The sequence below is a fragment of the Vulpes lagopus genome, chromosome 12 (genome assembly GCF_018345385.1).
Source record: "Vulpes lagopus strain Blue_001 chromosome 12, ASM1834538v1, whole genome shotgun sequence".
Taxonomy (NCBI): Eukaryota; Metazoa; Chordata; class Mammalia; order Carnivora; family Canidae; genus Vulpes; species Vulpes lagopus.
Genome location: NC_054835.1, coordinates 2389201 through 2411791, shown reverse-complemented (window position 1 = coordinate 2411791; position 22591 = coordinate 2389201). Strand labels below are relative to the sequence as shown.

The 22591-nt window shown below is 52.1% G+C and overlaps 1 protein-coding gene across 1 annotated transcript; it reads right to left on the bottom strand.

The window, feature by feature from the left end:
• Positions 1 to 1499: 1499 nt before the first annotated feature.
• LHX2 (LIM homeobox 2) lies at positions 1500 to 22345 on the bottom strand. Its single transcript, XM_041724117.1, has 5 exons — positions 21642 to 22345; positions 19950 to 20152; positions 18546 to 18949; positions 12759 to 12964; positions 1500 to 2382 (listed from the first exon to the last, which is right to left on the bottom strand). The coding sequence occupies exons 1-5, from the start codon at positions 21759 to 21761 to the stop codon at positions 2095 to 2097; spliced, it is 1221 nt and encodes a 406-aa protein (XP_041580051.1). The 5' UTR covers positions 21762 to 22345; the 3' UTR covers positions 1500 to 2094.
• Between the last annotated feature and the right edge of the window lie 246 nt (positions 22346 to 22591).

The following is a 22591-nucleotide window of genomic DNA, read 5'->3' as shown; positions in this document are numbered from 1 at the left end:
CCGGTCCTGGGCCAGATTGTTCCCCTGCCCAAACTCTCCTGGCTGTTTTCTCCTCAAGGCAGCTATGATTTTCCCTCTGGATTTTCAGATTGGCAGGCCACTGAGGGACATTTTGCTAGGTAACTGCTGGCATTCAATGAAGCTGGTAATATAGTGCTCTGCAGCAGGGCTCAGAGCAAGAAATCAGGGGTATCAGATTGCCAGTGGACAGACACCACACTGGCCTGATGCATTCAGCAATGATGGGTGATGCCTGGATACACATATTCCTGCTCTCCACATGCAACATCCATATGAATCACCTGTGACTCAGTAAGACATAGTGAGCCTCCACTATATGCCAGGCCCTCCGCTGGGCCCTCAACATACCTTGCCTTGTCCTCACTAGAACTGTATGTAAAAGCCATTACCTTCATCTTCCAGCTGAGGATACAGAGGCTCACAGAAATGAAACGACTTCTCTCAGCTCACACCAACCTCATTCTGCCTGCCTCTGATCCTCTGTCCTCCCTGGATGTGTCCTTTCTGTGGATTTCTGAGGTTGCCTGAAGCCTTAGTAAAGAAGCCAAATTCATTTGCTTTTTTGCCCTCTTAGGAGATTGAAATTTTGTGTCTAGTCATTAGGAAATCAGGAGTTTATGCTGCCCTGTGGTGACTGCATTCACTCCTTATATGGGTAGACCATCCTCATTGCCTGACACACCCTTGCAGCCCAGAGAAAGAGCAAAACAGGCAGGTGTGGGGCACACGAGGTGGCTCAGCGGTTTAGCGCCACCTTCAGCCCAGGGCCTGATCCTGGAGGCCGGGGGTCAAGTCCCACATCAGGCTTCCTGCATGGAGCATGCTTCTCCCTCTGCCTATGTCTCTGCCTCTCTCTCTCTCTCTCTCTCTGTGTGTGTGTGTGTGTGTGTGTGTGTGTGTGTCTCATTAATAAATAAATAAAATCTTAAAAAAAAAAAAGGCAGGTGTGATAACCTTTTACCTCTATATCACAAGTGTTCAGCAGGGCATACTTTCTTTTTTTAAGATTTTATTTATTTACTCATGAGAGACACAGAGAGAGAGACAGAGACATATGCAGAGGAAGAAGAGGCTCCGTGTGGGAAGCCTGATGTGGGACTCGATCCCAGAACCCTGGGATCACAACCTGAGCCAAAGGCAGATGTTCAACTACTGAGCCACTCAGGTGCCCCAGGGTGTACTTAATTTAATATCTGAAAGAAAAAATGAATGGTACTTTGTCGAATACTCTCCACTTGGCACAGATCACACCATGTTAAGATTATCTCTTCTGCCCCTGCCTCCATTCTAAATTCCTTGACTGCAGGGAATCTCTGGATTTCGACCAGTAGTCCAAAGCCTGGAACAGACAATGGAGCCTCATACATATTATAAATAAATATTATAAATAAGGGAAGACCCTGGAATTTATGGCTGGGCTTCAGTAAAACCTTAGAGTCCTGTGAACTTGACACCCAACTAAACAGCAGCAGCACCAATAGTTTCAATAAGTGGTTTTATTACTGGTTAGATTTTACAAATTCTGATATTCGAACAGACTTCCACCTTAAAATTCTAAAACAACAAAGCGACCGTTGGAGGGGGTTTGACTTTTCGTTTTTTTTTTTTTTTTAGGACTATTCAAAGTAACAAACTTTTTTTTTTTTTTTTTTTTTTTTTTTTTTTTTTTTACATTTTTGCTCTGGTCATAAATATACAGAGAGAAAAAGAGGGAGAGAAAAATGAACAAGTCATCCAAAGTATGGAGATAAAACAGTATTCCTAAGGCACGTGGCAGTCTTTGAAAATACAGAAGCTCTAGCCAACTTAAATTATTTGTTGTTTTTTCCTCGCTCAGTCCACAAAACTGTACAGTGACACAAATGTTGTGTTGCAGATAGATTTTCCAAGTAATTCCTCGGTCCACACCGCTGCATTAGCCGGACGCACAATTATTTTCTTCTTCTGTTCCCAGGCGAGATCCTAAAATGTGGTTAGTTAGTTGCTCAAAGCCTCTATTTTAAAATACACTTGGAATTCAACTAAAGATAATTTCTTTTTTAAAGAAATTGTGGGGAGGGGGGGCGTGAGTCACTAGAAAAGATTGGTGAGAGTCGTTTGTGAGGGGCTGTGAGGCTCGTGGCCCTCCAGGTTGCCAGGCACAGAAGTTAAGACGGACGTCACAGTTGGCAGGGCGGGGCTAGTCAAGTCTGTGAGGGTGGTGGGCGTGCTGGAGGGGCTGAGCGACGCGTTGGACAGCTCGGAGGCTGGCCCTGACGGCGTCCCCGTCTGCAGCGCGGCCTCGGTGGACTTGTCCACACCCGTGTTTTCCTGCCGTAAGAGGTTGCGCCTGAACTTCGCCCTGGCGTTCTGAAACCAGACCTGCGTGGGGGGAGGGAGGGAGAGGGGCAGAGAGAGAGGAGAGAGAGAGAGAGAGAGAGAGAGAGAGAGAAGGGCTGGTTAGAAGGGAGGCAGGATCTGGAGGGTAGCAAAGCATTTCCCAGAGATGCGAAATGTGGGTTTGGGAGGGATTAAAAAGTTGGGCAATTTTTGCTCTTTATTTTTTAAAGATTTATTTATTCATTCATTCATTCATTCATTCATTCATGAGAGACAGAGAGAGAGGCAGAGGGAGAAGTAGGAGCCATGCAGAGAGCCCCACTTCGGACTTGATCCTGGGTCTCCAGGATCACACCCTGTGCTAAAGGTGGCGCTAAACCGCTGAGCCACCCAGGCTGCCCTAAAGATTTATTTATTCATTCATTCATAACAGACACAGAGAGGCAGAGACACAGGCAGAGAGAGAAGCAGGCTCCTTGCAGAGAGTCTGATGCAGGACTCAATCCCAGAACCCCGGGATCACACCCTGAGCCAAAGGCAGACATTCAACCACTGAGCTACCCAGGCGTCCCAATTATTGCTCTTAATAAAATAAAAAGTTCCTTTTCTCTAACAGCTAGCACTGGATTTCCCTTTCTATTAGAAGGTTCCAGAGCTAAGCAACACTTTCCTAGCCACTAGTCACAGATGGCTATTGAGCACTTGAAATGTCACTAGCCAAAAAGTGGCTCCTTTGTAAGTGAAAACACAGAAATAGATCTGAAGACTTGGTATGAAAAAAAGAATTTAGGATGTCTCAGTATTAATGTTTATACCGGTTACCTGTTGAAATGATAATATTTTGGATATTAGGCTAAATAAAATATACCCTTAAAATTAATATTAATGGTTTCTTTTTGTGTTTTTGAATGTGGCTGCTAAAAAAATATTTTATTTTATGTTTTAAAAGATTTTATTTATTCATGAGAGACAGACATTTATTTATTCTCAGAGAGAGGCAGAGATATAGACAGAGGGAGAAGCAGGCTCCCTGAGGGGAGTCTGATGTAGAACTCGATCCCAGACCCTGGGATCATGACCTGAGCTTAAGGCACATGCTCAACCACTGAGCCATCCAGGCGTCCCTGCTAAAAATATTTAAGTGGAAAATCACACATGTGGCTCACATTTCATTTCTACTGGACAGCGCTATTCTGGAAGATGTGCACAAACCAAATCTTGATCATTTTTCACAATGGTCGACAGATTCTTTTTTTCCCCCTTTGGCAGTTGCCTTGAAGCAGGCAATAGATCCCATGGGTTCTCGTTGGTACAATTTTTAAAGTGATTCGTGGTAAGTCTGGGAAATACTAGAATGCTGTAAAGAACACATAGGAATCAATCAATAAAGCATTACTTTAAGGAAGAAAAAGACAGCTGTCCTACTCCCCACTGCCATAAGGTGGAGAAGCCACTGGTTATCCTGGACTCCGGGGGGCTTTAGGTTTCGGGGTGAGGTAGGCAGAGCTGCTGGTTAAAGCCAGTCCAGGGAGGTGGTGATCTGTAGATTTCCTTCTCCAAACAGGTCACATCTCAGTATCATTTATGAGGGACGTGGGGTGCATTGTGCAGTTAGAACTGAGCTTGGTATGAAAATAATACCAAAGAGAGAGAATAAGTATCTTCTTTCATTTTTCCTTGGGTGCAGATACATACACTCATCCACACCCATACTGTTTGCACACAAGCCTATACACACTCAGGAAGACATGCACCAAAACTCATCTTCACAGCACCCCCAGACACACAACTATTGGCCACCAGTCTGGCTACACAGAGAGATCTAGCTGTATACCCAGAGGTCCTCAAAGTACTTTGAGCAGGGCCTAGGAAATCCAGTGGGAGGGTGTGTGTGTGTGGGTGTGTCTCCCAAAGAAAAAAAAAAGCCCGAAAGCAGGGCCCCTTCACTTCCCCTTGCATGAGAAAAACACCCGCCAGAAGCCTCCCTATAAAACAAAAGGCCTTAGGGAATTCTACAGATTCTGGGGTGTCCAGTTGCATATTTCCAGATGTGCCTGCATCTGCCTGTCTTCCCAGTGTCTCAGGCATGGGTGGGAAGGGCTTACTCCAGGCCCCACCCTCCCTTCGGGGACCACCTTGCAACAGGGGCCTGAGCCATCAAAGAAGACTTTCTGGTAGCTGATAAGACTTGGGCTCAATTAAAAAGCACTATCCATGAGAATCCTGAGGTAAGGAGAGATGGGAACCCTGTGAAGCCAGGAAACAAAGCCCTCTCCCCAGCAGGCTGGGTCTTCCAGGAATAAAGCACATTTTCCCTGGCCTTTTGCCCAAAGCAAGCCCATCACCTCTTCTGGACGCTTGCAGATAAGTACAGTGCTTTTAAGACCACCATCAACGTGCTCTTCTTAGGGTAGGGAGCCCTTCCTTGCCTGGCCTGCAGAAATCTGCAGGGGTGAGACTCTGTCCTTCTGGCCCAGGGAATGGCTGATGGCAAAAATCGATAGGGAAAGTCCCTATAGGCCCTCGGAGAGGAAACGACTTCCCCAAAGTCTCATGTCAGGTCTGACACGGAAGGCTGGCATCTTGGTGCCACCCTATGCTGGTGTCCTGTGTGTCTCTCCAAGCAGTAGCTGGAGCAGGGAGCCCCGGGGGCAGTACAAGGCTCATAGGTCCAGGACTCCAAGCCCTTGGGAAGGGCTGGAACCAGTTAGCTGCCAGCTGTTTGCTATTTCTCCTGCTGTTGCCCCTAACAGTGATTTGTAAACAATGACACCATCTTCCACAACTACATGCTCTGCTTTGCCGAATCTGAGGCACTGGGAATCTGGTGGATGAAAATCAACAACTCAACCAAAACCCTGGCTGCTGTGGGGTTTTGTGTTGGGCTTGTTTTTCACCTTCAGCAGGGCTTCACCAGAATTCTCTCCCCAGAGTCCTCTCCAGAGTGGTTGTTGGGGCAGGGCCCCGGTCGAAGTCATCTTCATGTCCCTGGGACACAGTACAGGGACTAGCAAAAAGGAAGAATTAGTAACAAGTGTTGAATTAATAGTGATAATGATAGATACCATTTACAGACCTCTCTGTGCCAAGCACCATGCCACCCTGCAGCATGCGGAGTCATGGCATAGCTCCGTGAGGAGCCAACTAGGGGCTTCTATTATTCTCCACACTTTATAGATCTAAAACCAGAGAGGCTCAGAGAGGTGCAATCACTTGCCGAAGGTTACCAGAGGCCAAGCTGAGACTAGAATCCAGGAACATCTGCCATTAAAAAGCCCATGCACTCCCCACCACATGATCCTGAATGAGTCAGCAAATGAATGAATGAATGAGTGAATAAATACAAAAGCAACGATGGTGCAGTGGAAAGAGCACCAGATGCAGCTTCCAGTTCTAGTTATGCTACTGACCAGCCCAGTGACCTTGTGCTAGTCCCTTACCTCTGGGCCTGCCTCAGTTTCCCTACCAGCACAATAAGAGGGTTGGAGGACAGCACACCATCTCTATGGACTCTTGGGGTTCTGATAGGCTGAGATTCTAGGGCAGATGCAGGAAGATGATCTGCTTTGCCCACCCATCTTCTTAAACTGACAGCCCCCCTTTCTTCATCCACCGGGAGTGCCTCAGCCTGGCACCCAGGGGTTCCCCACTAGTCCTAAGTGGATGAAGAAGCCCACACTACCACATGCCCCTCCTCAGGCACTACTAGGCCCTGCAGGTTGTGTTTTGCTTCACAAATCCCTTCCTAGGTCACTAAGGAAACCAACCCAAAGATAAAAGCTTCATGCCCAAAGATGTCCCATCTGGCATTTTTTTTTAAAGATTTTATTTTGGGGGCCTCTATCAGTGAGTGTCTGACTCTTGGTTTCAGCTCAGGTCATGATTACAGGGTCTTGGGATTGAGCTTCTGTGGAGGAGTTCCTGTGCTCAGGAGAGCCTCCTGGAGATTCTCTTCCTCTCCCTCTCCCTCATTGTCCCCAAATGTGCATGTGCATGCGCTTTAAAATATACAGGGATCCGTGAGTGGCTCAGCATTTTAGTGCCTGCCTTCAGCCCAGGGCATGATCCTGGAGTCCAGGGATGGAGTCCCGCATCAGGCTCCCTGCATGGAGCCTGCTTCTCCCTCTGCCTGTGTCTCTGCCTCTCTCTCTGTGTGCCTCTCATAAATAAATACATAAATAAATAGTCTTTAAAAATATATATATATATATATTTTTAAAAAATAAAAATAAAAAGATTTTATTTTTAAGTAATCTCTACACTCAATGAGGCTCAAACCCACAACCCTGAGATCAAGTCACATGCTCTAGCACCTCCCTCCTTTTTTTTTTAAGATTTCATTTTTACATTGTGGCATTTTTAATAACATCAAACTAACATGCAAAGTGTCCAACCAGATGAAGCAAGTGGAAGTCATGACACAGATACTCCATGCAGTTGCGGGGGTAGTGTCTTATGATAAATGTCATGTGAGGAAAAAAGAATAAAAAGAATATGCCCTGGGGTGCCTGGCTAGCTCAGTTGGTGGAGCATGTGGCTCTTGATCTTGGGGTTGTGGGTTCGAACCTCACGTTGGGTATAGACATTACTTAAAAATAAAATCTTGGGCAGCCCAGGTGGCTCAGCGGTTTAGCGCCGCCTTCAGCCCAGGGCGTGATCCTGGAGACCCGGGATTGAGTCCCATGTGGGGCTCCCTGCATGGAGCCTGCTTCTCCCTCTGCCTCTCTCTCTCATTTTCTCTCTCTCTCTCTCTCTCTCTCTCTCTCTGTGTGTGTGTGTGTCTCATGAATAAATAAATAAAATTTAAAAAAATAAAATCTTCAAAAAAAAAAAAGAATATCTCCTCCAGTATAGCAACTTCATAAAGAAAGTTGTAACAACAAATATTATTCACTCACTAAGTATCAGGCATTGTCTAAAGAAGGTTCTAAGCATTTTGCACATAGTAACTCATTAGTGCCTTAAAAGGTAAGCACTAACATTATTTCCATTTGTAATTATTTGTTTCACATCTGTCTCCCTTCTGGATTGTAGTTCTAGTTCCAGCGGGTCCCATTCACTTGTCTGGGTCATGCCCCACCCAGAACAAGGCAGAAGATCAGTGTATTTGTTCAACAAATGAGTGAACAGAGGCAAACTAGCATTCTCAGTTTCTGTGTTCCCACACCAGTTAGTGACAACTAACCAGTCACCTGCAGAATGTTTTTTAAACTGTTGGTGGTTAAAATGTATTTTCTTTCAAAGTCACCCCAGGTGGGACGCCTGGGTGGCTCAGCAGTTGAGCGGCTGCCTTTGGCTCAGGGTGTGATCCCAGGATCCAGGATAGAGTTCCACATCGGGCTCCTTGCATGGAGCCTGCTTTTTCCTCTGCCTGTGTCTCTGCCTCTCTCTCTCTCTCTCTCTCTCTCTCTCATGAATAAATAAAATCTTTTTTAAAAAAATCAAAGTCACACTAGGAAATGCTAAGGAGACTTTCACTCATCCAAATCCATCAGCTTACCACCTCTGGTCCCCAATCCCAGGGCCTATTCTGCCTTCCTGACCCTTCCCCAGAAAGAAAGAGAGGCAACTTGAGGGGCATCTGTATGCTGAGGAATGGCCTCCAAGCATTTGTAAAGCTTAATGCCTCCATGGACCTCTGTCCAAGAGACTGTTCCCTAGCCCAGGCACCTTGCCCACGGGCAGAAAGTGAGAATTGTGATGGCCATGCTGTTGTCAATAATAATTTTGAGCACTTTTTATGCATTTACACCTTTACAGCAGGATTCCTGCTTTGCTCCCAAGATACGGCATCTAGGACCCACTCCTTCTCCCTCTAGCTCTACAGCTGCTTTCTACAGCTAGATCCAAGGCAGGAGGGTCCCCTCCCTACACTGTGCTATATTCCAAAGAGCTGTAGAATCAGACCTGGGCTTGGATCCTGGCTTCATCACTTACTAGCTGTGGGACTGAGGGCAAAGGTCCTAATCTTTCTGAACCTCAGTTTCTTCATCTGCAAAATAAAGATAATTAAATTTTTTAATGACTGCAAGAGAGGTTGGTTGACTGAAGCCTACTGTGTAAATGTGTGTGAAATTCATGTGCGTTGAGTCTCTAATCTATACTTTAGAAATTACATTTGAAGTCATCTCATTTACTCCTTGCAAACACCTAATGAATATTATTATCATCCCCATTTTGGAGCTGAGGCCACTGGAGCTCAGAGAGGTTAAGTCACTTGCTTAAGTGGGAGAGTAAGTGAGAGAGCTGAGTATGGACCTCACATCAGCTGACTCCAAATTCCAGAAGGGATACTGCATCCCAGGCCTACCATATTGGTGTTACTAATGCATTACAGATTCAGGAACACACACACACACATACACACACACACACACACACACACACACACATCCTGTGTCACTCACCTCTGGGGAACACAGCCCCAACTTCAACCTGCCCCTACCACACAGACTCTCTCTGAAGGGTTGAAGTGGAGGACAACCTACAGGGGGCACCCAAGGCCTAGTGCCATTAAACTGGGGTAGACCAGTGATGAGGAACCATTTCCTGGGCACCTACTTTGTACCAGGCAGCACTGTGCTAGAGGCTTCCCACTCATTGCTTCAATGCTCAGGAATTCTCAAGGTACAGACTATTACCTTTGTTCCACAGATAAGGAATCAGGCTCAGAGAGATGTTAAGTGCCCAAATCGTACTGCTGGTAAGTCCAAAAAGACCTGAACCAGTCTGTTAACCTTCCAAACCAACTGCCAGGCCTCAAACTGCTTCCATCCCACTTCCCCCAGCCGGCCCATGAGTGGGCAGAACCCCTGAGAGAAAGACCCACCCTGCCAGTGCCTGGCTCCTGTAACCTCCAGCAAATCACTTCATCTCACTAGTTCTTAAGTGGCTTGTCTGTAAATGGGCAGGAAAATATTAGAGTAAGGCAGATGTGTAGCTGGAAAAATAATACTTTGCAAACTGCTGCATAATCATGAGCAGTTGTTAGGGAATAAGGATCAGTGCATGAGATTTGGAGGTCTGAGAAGAGGGAAAACTAGCAAAGTGTGACTTAGGGCAAGCGGAGATCATTTGGGCCTCAATGTTCTCATCTGTACAGTGGGAAGGAGGTCATCACGATGTCTGACCGGGAGAACTTAATGAGCAAGTGTATTTCACGGGCCTTTCAAAGTGCCTGACGCACAGTAGTGTACTCAAACATTCATTGAGTAGTAAACAGACCATAACTGTCAGTGCTTTTCTCCCTCAACTATTTCCATGCCTCTGGCTTTTCTGAGTCTGCATGGTGGAGGGGGCATACAGGTGTGAGCAGGCCTGGCTCAGGATTCTAGGGGAGGAAGGCACAGGGCAAGTATTCACGCAGGTCCCTCGGGGGAACTCTTTTCACACAAAGAACAATTAATTCTTCCTCTGGTCTCCCACAGAACTCCCCTCCCAACTGATCACACAACACGGAAACTGAAATGTGGGTCTGTTTCTACAGCTAATAGGGTGAATTACTTCGGGGCCAGGACTATGGTTCATTCGTCTCTCTGTCCCCAAGGCCTGGTGCCAATAGATATTTGGTCAGATGAAAGAATGAGAGACAACTATACTGGAAACCTGTTTTGTTCCTAAATCAGGCAGCCAAGCCTCTTGCCTCAAAGGCCCACAGAGTGTGTGGCTCCTCATCCAGATTCAGACTCCACCATGAGCACTTACTCTGTATCATTTAATCAGGATAACTGGGAGAGATATATGCCCCAGTGGTGCCCATTTTACAGGTGAGAATGCTATGGCTCAGAGAGGTAACTAATTTGTTCAAGATGCACAGCCAGGGAGTAGAGGGACAGAACTGAACCCAGGTCCTCCTGAACCGAGCTCCCCTTCACTCCAAGTCCTTGCTCCTGCCCTGCTCCCCAGGGTTGATTCACTGAATGGCCCCCACCAACCTGCAGTAAGGGGCTCTAGATGGGGGAAGGGACAAAGTATCCTACTAACCAGAGAAGAGGTGGATGACCAAATTTGCTCAGGTCTGAGGAATGGCAGAGGTGCCCAAGGAGGGTTCCTATACCTAACCCAAGAAGATGAAGTCCGAGGGAAACGGACTAGGGAGATCGGAGACCTCGTTGGGCGCAGCAACGTCCTCGCCCTCCCCTTCTCAAGCCCAGGACAAAGGGATCCAAACCGGAGGGGCGGGGCCCACGCGGAGCAGGGGGCGGGCCCCGAGCGGCGCATCAGCGTCCCATTGGTCAGCCCTCGCTTCCCTCGGCTGTGTCACTTGAGCCCGCGGGACACCAAGCTGCCCCAGAACCCCTCACATTGCGTAGGGGTGCAGGCAGCAGGGCCAACCCAGCTTCCGCCAGCACTGCCGGCTCCCCGGGGATCTGTCGACCAGCGCTGGAGTCACGGTCCCATCCCGCCACCGCCGTCACACCGCAAATGCTTTGTCCCTGCCCCGCCCCCATACTCGCAGGAAATCTTAGGGCAGCAGTGCAGACCCTTGATGCCCATCATCGTCACCCTCGCCCCCTCAGTGTTCAGTCCCCGAGCCCTCCATCCCCAGCGTCCTGGGGTTGGAAGGTAAATCAGACTTGTCTGGACTCCAATCTCAGCACCTCCCCTCCTGTTGTGAGACCTGGTCAGATCATCATCTCCTGATTTTCTTACCCCCAAATGTGCTTTGCTATCTCTACCATCACACGGTCTAAGGAATAAATTGGTTAAAATATGCTGTAAGGGCAGCCCCGGTGGCGCAGCGGTTTAGCGCCGCCTGCAGCCCAGAGCGTGATCCAGGGATCCTGGAGACCCTGGATCGAGTCCCACCTCGGGCTCTCTGTATGATGCCTGCTTCTCCCTCTGCCTGTGTCTCTGCCTCTCTCTCTCTCTCTCTATGAATGAATGAATGAATGAATGAATGAATGAATGAATGAATAATAAATAAATAATAAATAAATAAAAACGTGCTGTAAAGAAAGATTCTCGGGTGCCTGGGTGGCTCAGTTGGTTAAGCATCTGCCTTTGGCTCAGGTCATGATCCCAGGGTCCTGGGATAGTCAGGCATTGGGCTCCCTGCTCAGTGGGGAGTCTGCTTCTCCCTCTTCTTCTGCCCCACACCCCTGCCACTGGCTCTCTTTCTTTAATAAATAAATAAAATCTTGGGCAGCCCTGGTGGCGCAGCGGTTTAGCACCGCCTGCAGCACGGAGTGTGATCCTGGAGACCCAGGATCGAGTCCCACGTCAGGCTCCCTGCATGGAGTCTGCTTCTCCCTCTGCCTCTCTCTCTCTCTTTTTGAATAAATAAATATTTTTTAAAAAGCTTTACAAAATAAATATTGGGGTATTCTCCCCAACTTATCATTATACAGATAGGAAAACTGAAGTCCTGTGATCAGAATAATCATTCATACGAATTAATACCAGTTAGTTTATTAATCTAGTTAATGTTATTCTTAGTTACCATCCACTGAGCCGTTAAGTGTCAGCTACTGTGGTGGATACTTACATTATTTCACTGGCTCCTCCAATAAGCCTGCAGTGGTGATAATTTCTTGTGTCTGGTTTACATATGAGGAAATTGAGACTCAGAGGAGTTAAATAACTTGCCCAGGACAATGAAATGAGTAAGAGAAGAAGCTGAAGATCTGAGAAGTGGTGGCCCAAATCTCTGCCACAAATTTGGGTCATGCAGGAGCCTGGAACTCCCCAAACTGTGTTTCTTAACATTTTGAGGTATGTTAGACCCTTCAAAAATCTGTTGAAAGCTCTGTATTCTCTCTATCCAGAAAGCACCCTCACATACAAGTGTAATTCTGCTCAGTTTCAGAGGTGCCCATCTGCTGCCAGAACCCGCAGGCAGATGAGCCTCCCTGGCCCACTCAGGGGATCAGCCCACATCCCCCCTCCCAAACCTTGCTTCTTGAAGAGTCTAAAAAATAACAAAGAGACGGAAGAAAAATCTAGAGAGAGATAGGAAGAGGATCGAGGAGAACAAGTGAGGAGCAAGAAGCCAAAGGATCAAACAGCTTACTCGGTTGTCCAGGACGGGCATCCTGGGATGCTCTGGGTTTATCTGAAATGCTTGAACCTTTTACTACATGAACACTGAGTACCACTTAAGTAATAAAGAGCAACCAAGAATTGTTTCTAAGAAAGAAAAGAGGCTAGGGGTAGAGACAAAGAGGACAGAGGGACACACGCAAAATCGAAAAGCTGAGAGACAAAAACAGAAAGAGAAGAGGTAAAGTTGGGGTACCCACAATCCTGAAATACAGCTAGAGAATGAAGAGATGGAGAAAGAGCAGAGAATGACAAACAGCAGAGCAGACATGGGGTGGAAGGTCCTTCCAAGGCCCACAGGGCAGTTGTGGGGTTCCTCTCCAGGCTCTGGAGGCCCCCGGTGCCCCCACCCTCAGCCCTGCCCTGGCCCAGCTGACCTGGAGGACCCGCTTGGTGAGGCCCGTCTTTTGCGCAAGCTGCTTCAAGTCCTTGGCGTCGGGGTTGTGGTTAATGGCAAAGTAAGATTTCATGGTCCGAAGCTGGTGGTGCTTGAAGGAGGTGCGCATGCGCTTTGTCTTCTGGCTGCTCGGGTAGGGCTGGTCGCGGTCCAGGTGCTCCGCGTCGTTCTCATTGCAGCTCAGCGCTGGGAAGGGGACACACAGAGGCGGCAGGTAAATCTCCAGACCTGCCCCCCTACCCTGCCTATCCCACCTCCGCCCCACCTGCCACCAAAAGTTTCTAGCTTCAGGACCACACAGCATGCACTGCACCACACTGAGATTAAAATATTATGCCCATTTGATAGATTTATAGAATTTGAGGCTCCGTAGAGAGCCACCTGCCCAGGGTCTCTCAGCTGGTAAATGCTACATTCAAACCCAGCTCTAAGAGAATCCGAAAACCATTCTGAGCCATTCTGTTAGAAGTAACAACAGCAGCTACAACTTGTTGAGGACTATTAGACTCCAGGTGATGTGCTTAGTGGTTTTACATATTTTTGAGTCCTTCAAACAACCTGATTAGCCTGGCCTTATTTTCTCCTTTTTACAGACGTTGAAACTGAGGCTCAGGAAGGGAAGTTACTTCACTGAGGACAGAGCAGTGTGCAGGGCTCCCGGGCCCACACCCTTCCTGTCTACCCCTGTGCTCCCTAAGGAGGGAGGCTGTCTCCGGTCTCTCCCCACAGTGTCCAGGACAGGCAGCTGAAAGTCAATAACTGACATCTCTCCACTCACTCTGATTTCACCCTCATCATTGGTACCCCCACACGAGAAGTTCTGGCTGACTTGGGCCATGGGCACTGGGCCAAGGTTGGAAACTGTATTATGTAGTTCATCCCTCTCCCCCTGCCCTGGGAAGCACATGCTTCCCAGTTGTACAGATTGGCTGAACGAGGCAGGCAGGTGAAGCAATCTCTAGAAATCTCACAGAGTGGCAGATTTCTACCAGAAAGAAAAGGAAGTTGGAGGAAGTAATCAACATGTATCGGACACCTAGAGTATGCTTTTGGCTTTACATATATCAAATCAAGGGGCCTTCACTACTGCAACAAGAGGTGGCTACTGCTATTCATCTCATTCTTGAGATGAAGAAAGGAATGCTAAGGGAAATGAAGCCATTTGTACACAGCCACACCACTGGTAAGGGCTGAGCTTAGATTCAGCATTGCAGCCCTTGCCTGGTTCCTTCCACTAAGCCACAAAGGCAGGCAAAGATGAAGCACGACTCTTTGGGGAGCCAGTCCCCATCCAGAAGGGGCCCAGCTGGGACCTGTCTGCCAATGCCCGGAAGGCAATGGGGATGCGGGATGGAGTGGAAACCTAAGGCCTCAGAAAGTTGCTTGGCAACCTGGAGCCTGATGGGGACATGAAGGACTCCTCTCCAAGATTCCTTCATCACATCCTGAGCCATCCTACATGTAAAGTCTTACTTTGGGGAAAACCTCATAGGAGGTTAATTCAGTCCCCCTTCAGAGGACAACCGGGAATGTGTCTCATGCCCATCTTATGCCCATAATAGAGCTGCCCTGTTTAGCAAATAAAAATGCAGGTTGTCCAGTTAAATCTGAATCTCAGATAAACCATGAACAGTCTCCTAGTACAAGTATGCCTCTAATTTTGCATGGGCCATACCTATACTGAAAATTGAGTTGTTGTTTACCTAAAATTCAAATATTGCATTGGATATGCTTACACTAAAAAATGATTTGTTATTTATTTAAAATTCAAATATTGCTTTGGATATACTTGCACTTAAAATTCATTTGTTGTGTCCTTGCAATTCAAATTTAACTGGGCGTCCTGCATTTTATCTGACAAAAACCACTTCAGAAGTACTCCTGATTTCCTGGTGACCTACTCCACCCACCCACTGTTCAGGTTGGGAGCAGTCCCTTACAGAAAGAATTTGCAAGATGCTGGTCTCATCACTAACCTTGAAGCTGTCAGCAAGTGGCTATAGGGTCTCTTCCCACATGCACCCAGGCACCCAAGTCCCCTCACCAGGGCTATACTCCCATCGAGAGCACTCAGAGTGAAGAACGGGGTCCAGCAATTTAAAAGGGCTCAGAAAAAGACTCCAAAAGGAATCCACGGAAACTGCCCTGCCCCCACTGCAGGGAGCGACCCTCTTTTTGCCCCCAGTCCCCAGATCCACAGGGGGCGGGGCAGGCCTCCCCACAGGGGATCTCTGGGCCCATCCCTCTGCCCAGTCCCCGCCTGGGCCTTGCTGCTGTTAATGAGCTCCATGGGGACCCTGGCGCCCCATGCACCCAAGGGACGTGCCCCAAGTGCAGCCTAGATGGGGGGGGGGGGTTGGGGGAGGGAGACAGGAAGGGCACAGAAAGGAGAGAAAGAGACAGAGGTAGAAAGAGAGAGAAAGGAGAGAGAGTATAGAAAGAGGGGCTAGAGAGGAAAGATGGACAGAGCCAGGGAAAAAGAGAAGAGAGACAGAGGGAAAGGAAGCCATGGAGATGGGGAGAACCCAAGAGAGAAAGAGCGAGAACTACAAAGATGGAAAGAAATTAGGAGAGACACAGAGAGAGCCTGAGAAGACAGCGAGGCCAGGAAAAAGGGGATAGTGTGGTAGAGGGTCCAGGTTGAGGAACTGATTCCCTGGTCTCAAGGAAACCAGGTCCCTGCGGAAAGCCTATTCCGAAGAAGCCCTTACTGGCTGGGGAATGGTGAAAACGCAGAGAGGGGAAAGGAAGGGAGGGCAGAAAAGGAACTGGCCCGAGGCTGGGAGGCCGAGCAGGCCAGCGCCTGGGGCAGCGGCGGCTGGGGAAAGGGCGGCCTGGAAGCAGCTGTCGGGCCCAGATCTGCCCGGCACCCCAGGCGCCTTCGCTCCCGCCCCTCACGCCCTGGCCGGGTGGAGATTCCCCAAGATCAGATCCGGAGAGGAGCGAGGGGCCGAAGGGAGGGGGAGGACCTCGGGCTTTCTCTCTCCTTTTTTTTTTTTTTTTTTCCTCTCAATTAGGCCGATTCAATGGAGCTAAAGAGCTCGTAAAATCATGAATAATTTACTCGTGATCTGTTATTAACCCATCGGGTTTCGAGCTCTTGTCGCTGGGACTGAACCTGTAATCAAATCTGACTTCGCCTCATTTTACTAAAGACGAGATTGTAGGTTCAATTGTCTAAATAATGGATTGGAATCAAATCAGTAATTACGCCGCCAGGCACACACACAAAAAGCTGGGGTTGGGGGAGGCCCGGGCGTCCGGCCGGTCCGCGCGGGACTCGGCGGCCGTGGCGCACAAGCCCCTCGCGGGCTCCGAGCCCGGGTGCGCGCCCCAGGCCGGCGGGCAGCCCCGCTCGCGGGCGGGGGAAGGTTTCCGTCCTGCCGCTGGGCCGGGGGTCGAGCTCTCGCGCCAGGGGCGGCCAGGGAAGGGCCGCGCGGCCACCGCCCGGGAGGACTTGCCGACCCGCCCCGGCCGCCCTGCGCTGAGCGGCGGGCTGGGCGCGCCGACGGCGTCCCACCGGCCCTGCCCGAGCCCCGCGCGGAGCGAGGTGCCGCCGCCCGCCGCCCCGCTGGCCCCGCAGCCCAGGGCTGGGAGCTCTGGTCCCCGCACCCAGACACGCACACACGCACGCAGACCTGTGCCCGGGCACACCGGCCGCACCCGCACCCTCCGCGGGCCCCTTGCCGGCCCCGGCGGCCCCTCGGCCCACACCGAGACCCCTTCTCGCTTGCCGGTGCCGGAGGGGAGGCGGGAGAACGGGGAGCCAGGCCCGGGGAGGCCTGGCTGGGGCCGGCGCGGCCAGGGCGGCCGTGCCTCTCCCAGCCCGGTCCCGGGAGCCCCGAATAAGCGAGCGGCACGGCCAACCGCCCGCGCGCCGGTCCCGGCCCCGGTCCCACCGCCGGAGCCTAGGCCAGAGACGCGCGCGCCGGGGGAGAGAAAAAGACCCAACAGAGAAACCAGCCGAGACACAAACGCACAGAGAGAGAGAGAGAGAGACAACGAAAAACAGGGGCCCAGAGAGTGGAAAGGAAAAAGAGAGGGGTCCAAGAAAAAAAACAACAACAACGAGGAGATGGCATGGATGGGGAATGCCTTAGAGAGGTGCCAGCTCCCTTGAAACTCAGCCTCCAGCCACATCCTCTTGCTGGGTGCCGCCGGGCCCCGCCAGAGAAGGCGGCAGAGCAGCAAAAGGCACAAATAAATTTCTGTGCCCTTCTACCTTTCTATTCCAAACGCACTTGCAAACCTCCCTCCTAGGAAAACACAATCCCACTCACCCTGCGCCCTGTAGCCGAGTCTGCCTGCTGCTTCCTACTGGGGCCCGGCCCCATTTGATAAATAGAAACGGCTTTGTTTTAGGGGACCTGGCCTGGACTTGCTTTTAGTCTATTTTCAGGATACTGAGAGATGAGTGATGGAAGTTTTAGAGAGCTGGCATCTCTGGTCGAACCTCCAACAAATCTTTTATCTGCTGCCACAGACCTACCTGCGGTCACTTCATTTACCAGACTGGGGGCTGCATTTTCGTCCCAGCTCCACACACTGAGACACATACACCCATCCATCTCCCAAAAAGCAACTTCATTGGAGTGAACAGGGGATCTCTTCCCCCTGCAGAATTTTCCAGCCAGCTCAGATTTTTAAAGATCTAGATAACCCTGACTTCTCCCCGGCTACTGCCCTCTCCCCACAGGCCTGGGTTTTTGTTTTGTTTTGTTTCCACTTGTGCATCACACTAAGGGGAAAAGGAGGGAGAAAACAGAAATCCCCGAATCCAATACTGTCGCAAACGAAAGAAAGAAAATAATTGCAAATAAACTCTATCTAGTTCAGAAACCCGGGGAGTCATAAACCTTTCCTGGCCTTGCAGACTGTCAGGCAGATGTTGATGGTTCAATTTGCCTGGCCCCAGAACCTCCCCAGCTGTCCTGAGCCAGGAGGGGGCAAGGGGGGCGGGTAGAGACTCCCCTGGAATGGCCCTGGGTTCAAAGACACCTCCGGAAGTGCAAAATGAGCCCTCCACCCTACTCTGAGAGCGAGGCCAGGCCTACTCTGGTCTCATCCCCGGGTGCAGGCTTCGGTTGCGGCTCTCATCCCAGTGCCCTGCTGGTGCCCAGAACTCAAAGGAAGGAGCCCAGGGGAAAACCAACACCTGGTGGAGCAAGAGGATGAGGGCCAGGCACAGCGACCCAGTCTTGTTCATAAGGGTCCTGGGCCCAAGTTTCGTGAGCCTGCTGCCCTCAGGACATTTCACATGACTGGGCCCAACGCCAGGCCAAGCTCGTGGCCCCGGCCAGACAGTCATTTCTCACTGCCCTGCCTCCTTCATCCATCGCCCGACTCCCTGTCCTCAGCCACGAATACCCGCATACCCGGAGCCTGTTCGCTGTTGCTCCACCTTGCTTTCTCTATCCTTGCACTTTCCGACCAGTGAAGTGGGGGAGAGGCCCAAGCCAAAAAGCTGCCTCTAAAAAATTTCTCAGTGACAGGGCTTTGCACCAAGGTCAGCAAGACTCTAATGCACCTTCTCCTCCCACTCCACCTGAGTGCACCAGGGCTGGAGCTGAGAAGCCTAAATGTCCTTCTGCCAGGTCATCCAGTGCTTAGGGACCAGAGAGTCTAAGGACTAGGATATGCATATATATGCGTGTGTGTATATATCTCTATATATATATATCACACTGAGATTCACTCCAGCTCCAGGGAGTTGAGCCACGCATTTTCCCCCAACCCCACGGGGGCGCTCCGTGCGCCTTGCACTCACCAGCGTTGTAGGCCGCCAGGTCCGCTCCAGGCCCGGGGCTTTTGCGCTTCCTCGGCCGCCCCTTCTGTACCGTGCCCACGCCATTGTAGTACGGAAGACCCAGCGGGTTGGCTCCGGCCGCGCCCAGCCCGGCGCTCTTGGCCGCGGCTGCTGCAGCTGCCGCTGCAGCCACGTCGGCATGGTTGAAGTGCGCGGGGTACTCGCCCTGCAGCAGCGCCTCGAAGTGCAAGCGGCAGTAGACCAGGCTGTCCTTCATGCCAAAGTGGTCACCCGTGGTCAGCATCTTGTTACACGTGGTACATGTGAAGCAGTTGAGGTGATAAACCAAGTCCCGAGCACGCATCACCATCTCCGAGGCTGAGATGCCCAGATGGCATCGGGCGCAGCGCTGCACAGAGAACCGCCTGTAGGGACCATTGAGGGAGGGACTGTGGGGACATACGGTTGGGTTGGGTACCCCCCATATCCCTCCTCCAGGTGCCGCTGCTGCCGGTGGGGGAAACCTCTTCTTTAAGATGGGAACAAGTCTTAAGTTGGAGAGGGAAGAAAAGGGAGCTAGATTTTGCCCCAGGTCTTGTCCTACCTTGAAATATAGTTTCCCTTAACCATATTCATATCCACAAGGCTTCTACTTTACCCAGAGCCTGGCCAAGTCCCAGGAAAGCCTTTGCTTGGGAACCAGGGAGGGGGCTGCCCACTTACCCTTTCTCATCCTTTACCCCTGCCCTCCACACCAGCGCCTGAGAATCCTACAGAGCTTTGTAATTTGGAAGAAACACAGAGACTGGGAAAGAGAGATGGAGGGAAGAAGAGAGAGGGGGAGAGAGGGGGAGAGAGAAAGAGAGAGGGAAGAAGGGAGAGAGAGATATATATATAAACAGACCCCTAACCCTATACCGGAGAGGAGAAACCAGAAACTTGGAGCCTGTTAGTGACTCTGGCTCTTTAACCCTATAGGCAGCTTTCACTCCCACATCCACCGAAGACCCAGAAACACACCCAAACCCAATTGATCCTCCAGCTCTCCCTCCAACTTTGTCCCATGCTAGCCCAGGCTGCCTGGGCTTGGGATGGGGGTGGGGGTAGGGTGGGTGCCTGTTTCTGTTCCAGCTGCTTGATCCAAGAAAACTTCAAAGGGAGAGGGGTGCAAGGACCCCCCACCCAAGCTTATTTATGTGTGTAAGCTCTGATGAGGGCCATTTTCTTGGGGTCCCTATACTTCTCAGACCTTTCCAAGATTTCCCTCAAATTGCTGTTCAGATAGGTTGTCACCCAATTTGTACTGGCTGGGAGAAGGGGGACCCTAGGTAGGGAACTCTCCCTTGGGACTGGATCGAAAGGAGCCTGGACCAGATTGTGTCTGAGGTTCCTGAGGGGCAGGGGGTCCCAAGGTAGGGGGGCTACCTGTAGTAGTCTTCCTTGCAGTAGATGCTCCCATCCTTGCTGAAACAGGTGAGCTCCGACTCCAGGTTGAGCTTACACTCGCAACACTTGAGGCAGCGCATGTGCCACTGCTTGTCTACCGCCAGCAGGTAGTAGCGGTCTGAGATCTTGCCCCCGCAGCCAGCGCACAGCGCAGCGCGGTCACTGCTGATGGACGGCATGGTCTGCGGAGGGAGGGAGGCGGGAGACCGCAGCGCCTGCGTCAGCCTGCTACCTTGCCGCCGCTGCCAGAGCACTGAGCCCCGGAAGCTCTCTCCGCCACTCCCGCTAGCCTTAAATGCGGAGAGGGCCGCCGGGGTGTGCGGGGCGCCTCCTCCACCCCAAAAGGCCGATATGTTCAGGAGGTTCAGAACCCAGGCTCGCCCCACACAGCCCAATCCGGCCACAGGCCCAGGTCTGGCTGCTGGCCTGAATGGATCTCCCTACTCCGTGCTCCTCTTTCCTGCCCCTTCTGCCCTTTTCCCAGAAAGTCTTGGGCTGTGTTTGAGGGATGGGGCAGCAGTGGCTACTCCAGTCAAGCTCTCCAAAAGCTCCCTCAAAACGGTTTCTTAAAAAAGCCACTCTGCTGGGCCCCAGGAAAAGGAGTAAGATGACCACTAAAAGTCCCCCTCTACACAGACTCCTCTGGGAGACGCACAGAGTTCCTGGTGCTGAGCCCCAGTGATCTCTGGATCCCTATGCCAAACGTTTAAGTCAGGACAGGTCGCAGCCACCCCTACCCCTCCACCGCCTTGGCCACATTGGCTGGGGCCCTCTTGTGTCCTGGGAGATGGTGAGTGGAGTGCAAAGGCACCCTCAAAGTCTCTGAGTGCAGGACAGGCTGAGAGTTTAATTCGGGAAGAAGAGCTCAAAAGCCGGAGGCAGTGGGGCTGCTGCTCTGCTTTCCAAGTGGAGAAGCTTCACCCGTGCTCCCTACCTCCTCAGCCTCTAAAGGTCACTTCTGGGCCCAGCTTGGAAAGCGCTGCTGGCCTGGCCCCCTGGGAGGTCTGAGGTGAGGAAGTGGCTATTTGGGGCTGGGCTGGCAAAGCCAGGTGTGGAGATCCAAATGGACTCTACTTCCACAAGAGCCAGGCCAGAGCCTGAACTGCCAGCCCTGGCCTGGCCAGGGCTGCCAGCCAGGAGGCCCGGGAGGTGATAACGAAAAGCGCCGGCCCAGAAGACTTGGACCCCTGAAATTGTGCTGGAGAGGGAACTCCGATTGCCAGGAGGCGGGTTGGGAACGGCCCACACCGCTGAAGCCCTAAAGCTCCCGTTTGGTTCGTCTTTCCCCGCGCCGCAGGCCGGCCGCCAGCAGCTGCAGCCGAGCGGTGGAGGGGAACGCGGAGCTGGCGACCAGAGGGCCCGGTGGAGTGAGAAGAGAGCCACCCCGGGCCGCGGGTAGGACTTCGCTCCCACTTCGGGAGAAATGCTCTTTCGCACCCTTGGGGTCTGCAATTTCGGTTTAAACCTTGCTTCCCTCCTCTGCCCTAGCAGCCGGGTTTCCCCCAAGCCGGGAGCTACGGGCCTTGCATCCTGTCCGCGGATCCCCAGCTCCCGGTCCCGTGCGGCACGAAGGACACTCCCCAAAGTGCCCCCAAACTTCGGAGAGCAGAAGCGCAGACCGACCCGGCCCCGTCACAGCTTTCAGCCCCGATCCCGCAGCCGTGCGCCTACCGTCTCCGTGTCACCGCGGTCGATGGCGGAGCTGATGGCGGGAGCCTCGCTCTTGGCCCTGCGGTCCATCTCGTCGATGACCCCGTGCACCTCGGGGCCCGACAGACTGTGGAACAGCATCGCGGCGGGACCGGCGGGGCCGGGGGCGCGGCTCCTCCGCGGGAGGGTTTGCCCCCCGCCTCAGCTGCCGGGCGCTCCCGGAGCTAACGGGCCCGGTGCATCGCCACCGCGGCCCCGGCCCCGCCCGAGCTCGGCTGCGCCCCCAGGCCGGGCTCCGGGCCCCGGGCGCCCGCGGGCCAGGACGCCTCCCGCCGAGGCGCAGGGGGAGCTACATCGCGGGGCGCCTGGGCGGCGGCGCCAAAACCAGGGTCACAAGGGCACGGGGCGGGGGTGGGGAGTGGGAAGGGGGAAGACGAGGGCAGAGGTCGGCGCCCGCCGCGGGCGCTTTCACGCCGCGGGCATCGCCCGCCCGGCTTCAGCGCCCCGGGCGCAAAGCAGGAGCGCAAACTCTGCCCGAGGCGGCGACGGCTGCGGTCGGGGCTCACTCGGGAACGGCTAGGTGCCCGCGGCGGCCCAGCTGCCCGGACCGCTCCCCTCCCTAGGGTGCGCCCCCACCCCTAGGCGACCCGCTTAGGCGCTGGGTCGGCGACTGTAGTACGGGTTTCTCCGAAGCCAGCGAGCCGAGCCGAGACACCGAGAGAATTGAAGAGAAGGAGGAGGAAGAGGAGGAGGAGGAGGAGGAGGAGGAGGAGGAGGAGGAGGAGGAGGAGGAGAAAAAGGAGGAGGAGCAGAGTGGAAGGAGGAGCCGCCGGCCGCGGGCCCAGCCGCGCGCAAAGCTCTCCAAGAGCGCGCCGAGCCCAGCCCCGGCTCTGCAGTCCGCGCCAGCCAAGCGTCCGCGCCTTTTCTACAGCCGCGCCTTACATCACGTCCTGCCGCCGCGCCATTGGCCG

Excerpts from the sequence above, each read along its gene's own strand:
- LHX2 (XM_041724117.1), bottom strand. The coding sequence starts at position 21,761 with ATGCTGTTCCACAGTCTGTCGGGCCCCGAGGTGCACGGGGTCATCGAC. Across the intron at positions 12,965-18,545 it reads CCTGGCGGCCTACAACGCTG|CGCTGAGCTGCAATGAGAAC; the intron begins GTGAGTGCAAGG and ends TCCCCTTCCCAG. Across the intron at positions 2,383-12,758 it reads TCACCAAGCGGGTCCTCCAG|GTCTGGTTTCAGAACGCCAG; the intron begins GTCAGCTGGGCC and ends CCCCCCACGCAG.